This window comes from Aulonocara sp. 'chitande type north' Nkhata Bay, linkage group LG8 (assembly GCF_057382095.1).
Source record: "Aulonocara sp. 'chitande type north' Nkhata Bay isolate Kocher_YH1m ecotype deep benthic linkage group LG8, A_spYH_male_GT1.1, whole genome shotgun sequence".
NCBI classification, from domain to species: domain Eukaryota; kingdom Metazoa; phylum Chordata; class Actinopteri; order Cichliformes; family Cichlidae; genus Aulonocara; species Aulonocara sp. 'chitande type north' Nkhata Bay.
The window spans coordinates 18,884,289-18,894,753 of record NC_141351.1 but is presented as its reverse complement, the minus strand read 5'-3'; the positions used below and the strand labels follow the sequence as shown (position 1 = coordinate 18,894,753).

The 10,465-nt window shown below is 40.9% G+C and overlaps 1 protein-coding gene across 6 annotated transcripts; it reads left to right on the top strand.

The window, feature by feature from the left end:
• The first annotated feature begins 58 nt into the window (after positions 1-58).
• mxra7 (matrix-remodelling associated 7) lies at positions 59-10,378 on the top strand. Of its 6 annotated transcripts, none has more exons than XM_086304112.1 (5): positions 59-2,988; positions 3,710-3,929; positions 4,061-4,169; positions 5,017-5,072; positions 9,882-10,378. In XM_086304112.1, the coding sequence occupies exons 1-4, from the start codon at positions 2,713-2,715 to the stop codon at positions 5,048-5,050; spliced, it is 639 nt and encodes a 212-aa protein (XP_086160238.1). In that variant the 5' UTR covers positions 59-2,712; the 3' UTR covers positions 5,051-5,072; positions 9,882-10,378. The 6 variants fall into 6 exon arrangements, with proteins under 6 accessions (XP_086160238.1, XP_086160237.1, XP_086160236.1 ...); XM_086304111.1 differs by having other exon boundaries at positions 4,058-4,169; XM_086304110.1 differs by lacking the exon at positions 5,017-5,072.
• The last annotated feature ends 87 nt before the right edge of the window (positions 10,379-10,465 follow it).

Here is a 10,465-nt window from a genome sequence, read left to right as displayed (position 1 = left end):
TTCTCCCTCCTCCTTCCCCCCCCCCCCCCTTGCTCCTCTCTATGGTTTATCAACTGTTGATAACTGGTCTTGGTCTTTGAAAGTGGTTCCAGTGGGACTCTTAGTTGAAGGGTTTCAAGGGCAGTTCTGCCTGCTTCATGATGTGTATTGCATTCCTCTGTGAACCTCTCAAATGTCTTGTAAGTGCTTACGGTGAATGCTAATAAACATTTTTGTTTAAAATAAATTCATTTCTCACACTTTGTGCTTGTTTAGAGTCTATATTGCTGCTGAGCAATATAGAACTCCAGTTAAAAGCTACAGTGTTCGACTTTTTTCTTTCTGGTTTTTTTTTTTTTTGTGCTTCCACTGACTGTGCCATTTATTGGGAACAGCAGTCATTATCAGTAAAGATTTTCAGTGGTTAACACGTCTGCCTCGCATGCAAAAGTTCCTCAGGACGTGCGACACCCCCAGCCTCAGCTAGGTGGAGGTGTTGTATCCATCATATAATCTGTCACAAGTCAAAGACACTGATCCATCGATATCTGACAACTCAAAGTGTTTATATCAACAGACGGTTTTGATTTAAGATACTTGATAACAATCTGATGGGTGTTTTGTTTTTGTTTTTTGTGTGTGTGTATGACCATCATCACTGTGTAGTATGTTTTAATTGTTAGCTAATATCTATCTACAATAGAAATGCGACACTTTGTCTTGAAAGCATTGCTAAGCCTGTGGAAATATGCTAAAATGAATTGTTCACACAAATGGGAAGGCTGGGGCGGCATACTGACACTACCTCAGAGGATAAATACAGCAGTTGATAACCTTCAAAGCTGGCTCCATGTTACAGATAAACTATTGGGCCCAAAAACTTGATCTGTGGACTTGCCTATAAGCAGCTGATAAATAACTGAGCCAATATAAACACTCCCAAGAGGAGCAGGAGTTGGTGGTCTTGTAGCAAATAAATGATTTAAACTTCCTTTGATGTACATAATTTTGAATTTATATCAAAACAGAAAATAAAATTAATATAAACAGATATTTAATGTTTAATTATGCACTCTGAAATGGATTTGGGTGTAAAACATAGGCTCCATAATTAATCCCAGCAGTTGTTGATGGGGTGCTTATAATTGTAAAACCATAACAATTATAATGCTTCATGTAAGCCAAGATGGGCATGGAAAAGTTAAAGTGGGTGAACTCTGCTAAAGTTAATGTCAACATTTTATTTTGCAACTACAGTTTTGGTGGACAATTTGTCATTTCTAGCAGAAAAGTTTATCAAACAGGAGACTACACTGGTGCTCAGGGTAGTTGTAAAACTATTTACCATCATTTACATTAGCAACATCTATGTTTGTAAGTTGATCTTTAGTCTGTATATTATTCATTTATTTATTAAAAAATTCAAACTTAAAAGTTGCAGGTGCACACTGTAGTTGTTTGTTGTCGGAGGGATTGATGATGGATGGGTTTTCCTTCAAGGTCGGAAAAGTAAAAGTGCTGTAATGGCTTAAATTTGCATTCCTACTAATGGCCAGTAGGGGGGGCATCTTGACCAGTATCAAAGGGTTGTATAGAATTATTTATACAGAATGTATTTGGCTCGCTTTGTCTATAACCTTAGAAACACTCTCTTAATGAGTTTATGATCTCATTTTATTGGTGGGTTTAGACCCTTTTTGGGGTCTATAGTGCAGATTCAAACACACTTCACGAAACATTAACAAAGAAAAGACTACTTTGTTCTGATAACACAGGGTTATTGACATAAAAAGTGTTGGTTATGTGTAATTTGTTTTTGTTTGGGGTTTTTTGCCCTTTAAAAAAAACTCCTGTCCAGTAGCTTTAGCATGTAGAATCATGGTCTGAATGCTTCGTTGTCCCAAACACATTTGCTTTCCCTCGCTGACCCTAATAAATTGAGAACATTTATTAGTATTAAAATTTAGACTAAAATAAAGTTTGTACTCCTATTTATTGTGTTATTACATGAATTTAGGACAGTTCAGTTAGCTTTGCGTCAAAATAACTGGTACAAATTTTTTTTTTACTTTTACTTGAGAAAAGAAGCTGATTCAGTAGTTTTACCGGAGTATTTTTTTTTAACACTAGTACTTGTACTTCTACTTAAGTACAGAATATCCGTACTGTGGCCACCTCTACAGTCTATCCATCCATCTCATCTCATGTAGTTCGCTCTTGGTTCACCTTCCACTTTAATCCGTGATGCAGACTACTTGGAAGGTGCACACTAAGGTAAGAACACCTTATGTATAAACTGTCGGTAAACCCGGCTTGACTTCATCAGCCTGCACCTTAGGCACACGGGCTCTGTCACAAACCATTTTAGTTTCTCGCTTTGTGCGCTAGGACCGCCGCTGATGCGATTAACGGCACAGACGGGCGGCGAGCCGAGACACAGCACGTTGCAGAGGGCCGTGCATGCCCACCTGACAAGCACGACAGCCTGGGGATATAACAGCAGGGATATTCGGCTCACATGGAGTGAGGGGCGGAACCAGAGGATGTGACGTCCAGCTCGGAGAGGAGATTGTACCATACCATCTCGTAAACGCTGCTCGTTAACGTTGATGTTTGGTGGGGATTACTGCAAGCAGCGGGATGGCCGATTGAGCGCATACGGTGGGTTAAAGTGAACGGAAAGCGGAACAGCAGCATTTAAGAGTCACAACACGGGGGCAAGGCACGCCTACAATGGATATAACCTTTGTATTATTTGCTATTATTTCTACGCTTCTCGCCATTGTGGTCGCAACGTCGCTTTTTAACGGCTCTTCGCCTGCAGCAGACTTTGCAAATGCGCGGAGTTATTTCGGACACAGAGATGGTGTGACCGGAGGATTAGATCAATCCGGGCCGAAACAGAATGGCCATCTACCCGATAAGAAAAAGAAGAAGGAGGCGGACGACTGGTGCGAAATCAGCGGGAGCTCACACGATCACTGGGATGTAGTGAAATCTGTGCTTTCTGTAAGTAGCCTGTCTGTAATCCGCCTGTCATTTAGTGTAAACACAGAGGTCTGCGTAGATCTCCCACAATCTGTTTCACAACTATCCCTCCCACTGAGAGACTCAAACCCAAGTATAGAAGCTCAGAAAAACATTTAGATCCTTATTTCTATGATTCTCGATTTAAAATGACCGTAAACTTAAAGGTTGTGTAAAAAATGCACTAATTCTGATGTATTAGTGTTTACAACGTTACATGTGAATACAATATCAGTACTGATGCATTAACGTGAAATCAGAATTTTAAGGTTGTAGCTTTTCCTCACAAAGATGTTTCACCTTCTTTGTAGACAGCTGCGTATGTCAGCTGATTGGACAGTATTCAGTATAAATTTTGATAAAATGCTTACTTGGAGCCAAAGTTGAATCTCAAATGTGAATAATAAAGGTTTCTCTTATCATAGTAGGTGTATCATTTCTGATAGTTTTTGGCAATAATTCAAAAATAAGAGATGATTTGATCAGTCAAGAAAATGAGAAGTATAAACTGTACCTAGTGGTAGTTGTTTTTTAACTTAATAAAAAAAAACAACTACCACTAGGCCCCTCATTTTGGGTCTGTGTGGGAAATCCAGGATATGCTTACTGAGTGTGTAAATTCATCAGTGACATCACTGTCTGTGAGGAAAACATTGAAAAGTATGGTATGATTCTCCTCATTTATCCCTTAATTATCTAACAGGAGGAAGCACACTCCCACCCTCAATCTGAAGAACTGGAAACCCTGGCTGATTGGTCCAGGCCTGGATCTAGGAATACAATCTTAGAGGCAGAGTCATCATCCAATGCTTCATCAGGGACAGGCCGAAGGTCGCTCATTGGGCTTTCTGATACAGAGCTCCTAAAGTGTGCTTTTTCTTACCCCCAAACTGAAGGAGCATCAGAGAGAGCTGGGATGAATGGTATGCACTTTTACTCACTTGGAAAGAGCAAAATATTTTAGATTTCCTTTTTTGTTTTTGTTTTTGCCTTTGTTTGTTTGTTTGTTTGTTTGTTTGTTTGTTTTTAATCAAAATTTGATCTGTTTCAGCAGAAAAGGTGGAATCAAATGCAAATAATTCCTTGAAGTACGTCCCAGGAAAGGCACGATCCCACCACTTGGAAAAGATGATGACCAAAGAGGAGCTGGAGGAGGAGCAGAGGTCAGTGAAAACTACAAATATGAAAACCAGTTTCAAGGCTCAGCCTATAGAAAAAGGCAATTTATTAATCAGCAACAAGCAATTATTATTCTCCAAAACTGTCCATCATGATACTTACCTGTACACAACCTGGTGACCAGAAATCTTTTTTATTAAAGGTTCCGTGCAGAACTTTTGATTGATTTAACTGCAGTCTTTAACATGGCATAGCTAGCACTGGTTTGAAGCTGAGCACCCCAGCATGCTTGAAGGTGTTGTTCGGAAACACAATCCAAAGCCACATCCATTTTTTGTGTTTTGCCTGTATGTGGAATCTATGTCTTTTAAACAGAAATCAGGCTGTTAGAGCGTTTAAAGGTTCACGTTTAGTGGCTTGCACTTTATTCTTAAAGCATCATAAAATGTTTTCTTATGGCAAATAAACTTATAAAAAACATCTATTTATAACATTGCAAATTAAAATCTCAGAACTGGATGTCATCACTCCTTAGTTTAACATTTGTAACTCTAAAAACAATCTTAACTAAATGTGTGTTTTTCATCTATTTTGCTTTTTCAGCACCCTCCTCCCTCTAACCTTATCTACGCTGCCTCACGTGTGGTTGTGTTTCTTTAGACTGACACTCTGAGCCTTCCATCTTTAGCTCCTGTATCACTGCACAGCTTTAGGCTAGACTGAGTAAGGCGAGATTGAGTCTTTGCCAGGCATTAGCTGATGGATGAATGGCACTCAACTTAAAAAAAAAAAACAAAAAACATTTAAAGTTTTTTTTTGTTTTTGTTTTTTTAGCACTGCTGGGTGAAAAATAATAGTTTTTTTCTGCATGCCCTGCTCTTATCATTGCAGGATATACTTCACCACAAACTTTAACTGTCTGTAATCCTGAAAAAGGAGCAAACTGGGTAAAGTATGACTCATTGTCACCTGCTTGTCCCAGAAGAGTCACTTTCTGGCCATTGCATGAAAACTACTTCAAACTTGACCTCAGCAGTGTTTTCTGACTTTAAGCTTCATTGGCCATTAAGCGACTGATGTAACTGTGGAGCGTTGCTTACCCGATCACACTCACTCCTCCTGCTGCCCCTTTATTCCACATTAGACGTGTGATCCTCAGGTGTCACAACAGGTGTTGATTGTATCTCCAGTGTTTGATCCTTCCAGGAATTTCCTCTCCTCTGCCACACGGTGGAGTCAGTGTAATGTAACACAAGGACCTGTGGAGACAAGCAACCCCAGTCATCTCATAAAATATTCAGGAATCAATTATAAGTGATTAAATATTAGACAGTCTGAACTGATACAAAGTCACATTGATGCTGGTAATGTCGTTTTTATTGAAACAATTTTCTACAAGATATGACATTCAATGTCTTTGTGTTTATAACTTTTACCTGTTAGAAGTTCACAATTATTTCTGCTGTTCCCTCCTTTCTCTTAGTTGCAGTAGTAGTATAACATTTGCAGTAAAAATGTTGATGCCTATAGCTCACATATGCTGGTCCAAGTCAGTTGATGAGTTTGTAGCCTTGTAGGTTTTTGTTGTGGTTTCTTTTATCTCTAAGCAAATTTCTGCAGAGCCAAAATTCATGACTGCAAACCATGGGAGGATGTTCAGTCTGCCTACATATGTCTAGGTTGGGAGCAACAACAAAAGGAAACAGGAAGAAGGTGCCATGTTCTGGCCTAGTGAAAACTGAGAATTTACATTCATTTGACAACTATTGCTAGCCTGCACTGACTGTTTGTGTATTCTGCACATGGTACCACTGCTGCATCCCAGAATGCAAAGCATATGGGATGACTGGGGGAAGGTAAAAATCTCAGATTTGCAAATTATATGGTAGCTGGATTGGATTGAGGTCAGATCATGTTCTCACCATAAACAAACTGCTCTGGAGATTGTTTGGAGCTGAACAGAGACCCCTATTTCCAGAGGCTCTTGTTACAGTTGTTTTATTCTTCACTCTAGTCAGATTGCTAAAACTAATCAAAAAATTAAACTGACTTAAAAACTGCAGTTGAGAACACCCTACAAAGCTTTTGCGCTCTTCACTATATTAGAATTGCTACAAACTTTCTGCAGAATCATAAATAAGATTAAACAACCCTGCAAACTATTGATAATTTGGCTTTAATGACTTTTTAGTCCTTCCATCTGGTAAATATTTAAGGACCCAGTCCCACAGACCGATCAACAACCGTCTGGTAACAAATGGTCACTATAGGAAAAGTGCCCTGACTGATTCTGAAGTGGTGACTAGAGGTTGCTTGCTCTTGGTTTATGAAATTGGTCATAGAAAATGTTTATGGTTCAGCAAGCAGATTGCTTTGGGCACTCATAGTTTGCATGAAAGATGCCGACTTGTCTGCAAACACTTGCTCACTACTCACACTCAAAGAAATGCAACACCTGAAAAGAAGAAAAGAAAGAAAAAGCACTTTTTAAAACATGTTTTCAGATCAGCTCACCACAACTTGCCTCGACTCGGATCAGTTGGTTTTCCATTACAATTGAGTACCACATAATGTGCATGGTGGTCGCTATAACAAAGGTGGACGTTGAGGCAATGATATATCTGCTGCACTGGATTATAAGGCGTACTGTCAATTTTTGAGAAAATAAAAAGGATTTTAAGTGCGCCTTATAGTCCGAAAAATATGGTGCCTCATTCCCGGTTTTCAAAAATGCCAATTCTGATTTTCGCTCTCATGACTCATCAAGTGACACCACTGACCAGTCAATCAGCGGCATGCAGTCTGATGACTTCACATTTTACTACTTGATCAGATCGCTTGCAACCCCTGCTGAGCAGGTACTGTTTTAGTACTGGTGTTGGCCAGAGGGGCCGATGGCGCGATATGGCAGCCTCGCTTCTGTCAGTCTGCCCCAGGGCAGCTGTGGCTACAACCGTAGCTTGCCTCTACCAGTGTGTGAATGCGAGAGTGAATGAATAGTGGCATTGTAAAGCGCGTTGGGTGCCTTGAAAAGCGCTATATAAATCCAATCCATTATTATTATTATTATTATTATTATTACCTAGTGCCATGTGCTGTGATGTAATGAAAATTCCTGAAAATCATGGCTAGTTGAACCGAGTAGGTAGTAATGGAAAAGGGGCTAATTACTTCATTTCCATGAATTCCTTCCATACTACATGGCGCCCCTTGTGGCAGATCTGTTTGCAACGCGCTCTGAGTTCTACGCTCGCTTCGACACCCTCAACATCAACTATCACAGAGGGATTCTACCAGTGGAGGCAGCACAGAGCTCTTCACTCACTGACATCGACTGAGTTTTATACAAGGTTCTGAGGAGGACTAACCCCTGAAAAGCAGCCAGCTCTGACAATGTCCCCGGCTGTGCTTTGAGGGTCTGCTCTTCAGAGCTGTGGTGTTTACAGACATTATCAATTTGCCCACATGCTTCAAGTCCACCACCATAGTGCCCCTCCCCAAGAAAAAAAACCATAACCTGTTTGAATGACTATTGCCCCATCACACTCACTTCAATTGTAATCTGTTAATCAGGGGTCCTCAATTCCAGGCCTCAAGGGCCGGTGTGCTGCAGTTTTTAGATGTGTCCGTGATCCAACACAGCTGATTCAAATTGCTAAATTACCTCCTCAACATGTCTTGCCGTTCTCCAGAGGCAAGAGACCCAGGGTGAGATCTAAAACCTGCAGGACACCGGCCCTCGAGGCCTGGAGTTGGGGACCCCTGCTGTTAATGTTGCCATCCACACAGCCCTGTCACACCTCGAAAATAAGGATACCTGTGTTCGAATGCAGTTTATAGACTACAGTTCAGCATTCAACACCGTCATCCCAAACAGACTGGTGGGGAAGCTGTCTACTCTTGGCCTAACACTACCCCCCCTCTGTTGCTGGGTCCTGGACTTCCTCAAAGGCAGACCTCAGTTAGTCCACTCCTGTACACCCTCTTCACCTATGACTACGTCCACTCCAAGAGCAAGACCTCCTCCATTAAGTTTGCTGATGACACAACCATCGTCAGGCTGATCACTGGTGAAGAGGAGACTACTTACAGGGAAGAGGTGGCCTAGCTGGCGTCCTGGTGCCTGGAAAATAATCTCTCCTTAAATGCTGAGAAGACTTAGGAGATTATTTTTGACCCAAGGCTGAGGAGAGACCAGCACGCTGCACTACACATCAACAAGACTCGGGTGGAGAGGGTGAAGACCTTCAAATTCCTCTGCACCCTCATCAGTGAGGATATCACCTGGACCCATAACACACGGCAGATCACCAAGAAGGCTCAACAACAACTCTTCTTCCTAAGGAAGCTGAGAAAGTTTGAATTAAACTCCAAACTTCTCAGCAACTTTTACAGGTGCACAGTGGAGAGTATCCTGACAAACTCCATCATAGTGTGGTATGGGAACAGCACCACTCAGGACAGAAAGGCTCTCCAGTGTGTTATTAAAGCAGCACAACTCATCTGTGGAGTACCACACCCACCACTACAGGACATTTACAACACTCATTTCAGGAAAAGGGCACACATGTCAAGGACCGCACCCACCCACAGCACACAGTGTTAACACTCCTGCCATCTGGCAGACGCTACAGGACTGTGAAAACAAGGACAACCAGAATAAACAACAGTTTCTATCCACAGGCCATCAGGCTACTGTCAAACTTTAATTATCCATAAATGTAAATTTGCCATTTTTTTACATTTATATTAACCTGTAGATTTGGAGTTTTTGTACATATCTTTACATATACACCTTAATATTGCATACTCTGTATATATTATCACTGTGATTGTGTTCCAACTACTTGTACTTTAAATTCTGATTACACCCACCCATAAGCTACATAAGTTACAAGTGCTACAAAGCCCCGTATTACTTATTTATGACTTTCTTTTAGTTGTGTGAAGGGAACCTGCAATGTATGAATGTATGAGTTTTATTGCTCTGCATAACCATTTGTGTTTTGCGGTACACATGGCAATAAACTTATTGAATTTTGAATACTATTGCAACATGAGGCCTAGCATTGTTGTGGACCAGCTGGAACCCCACATCTACTGTATATGTGTAGGATCCTACAATGTGTCCAAGAACTTCATCCCAATACCTAACGGTAGTCAGGGTAACGTTATCTAGTCTACAAAGGTCCATGCCTCCCTGCATGGATATGCCTTCCCAGACCATAACTGACCCATCCTCAAGTCACACATGGTGAATGATGTTACAGGCAACATGTTGTTTTCTTAAGCTTCTCCAGACCCACAGTGTGAACCTCCTTTCATTTGTGAAAAGCAAAGGGCGGTGGACCTGCCAATTCGAGTATTCTGTGGCAAATGCCAGTTGGGCTCCACATTGCTCAGGCCACCCTCATGAAGCATGTTTCTGATTGTTTGGTCAAAGACAGTCACACCAGTGGCTTGCCGATTTTTTGGGTTCTGGGAATGCTTATACTGTTCCTGCATCCACAACGGAGCAGATACAGGTCCTACTGATGGGTTAATAACTTTCTACGGCCCTGTCCAGCTCTCATAGAGTCAATCGTCAGTGGCCTCCACCTGTAAAACCATTCCTGTTTTGAGTGTTGTGTGTTTTTGTTATTTGAGTATATTATTGAACTAAATAGTGTAAATAAAGTCTTTGAAAGTAATCCAACATGTCCAGGATTGTTTGCATTTTTCACCTCTCAGTATTTCTTTTGTTCTTTTCTTCCCAGGGTGCAGCATGAGCAACTGACTGCAATCTTTCAGCTACTGAAAGAGAACAAGGAGACTTTTGGGGAGGTGTCAGAGGGAGACATAGAGGAGCAGCTCCGACTCTACTCCATCTGAGAGCCCTGTCGTGTCATAGATGCTCACTAGCTCACTACAACCGTTTATTCTTAAAAACTACTAAAAAACTTCTCCAGTACACCAAATGAACTTTTTTGCAGTATTCAACGTGGCTGGACAGTGCTCTCCCAATTTTCTGATTTATTGTGTTTTACTGCTTGGATTTTGTTGTTCTGACCACCTGTCATCCACACGAAGGGAAAACCAAACTAGACTGGATCAATTCTCACACTGAGCAGGTTAATATATGAATGAATCCTAAAAGAAATTAAAGGAATGCTGTTTATTTTACTTTTAAAATATATTGCAGATATAAGTGATATAAACTCTGAGTTATGTTTGTTTCTGAAGTTGGTTGTCTAATAAAACACATTGTTGCTAATATCTGTGTGTGTGGCTTTGTGTGTCTGAATACATTTGTTTGCTTATCTGTCTGCAAGCTGTGGTGTAGCCCATTCCCATCAGTGAG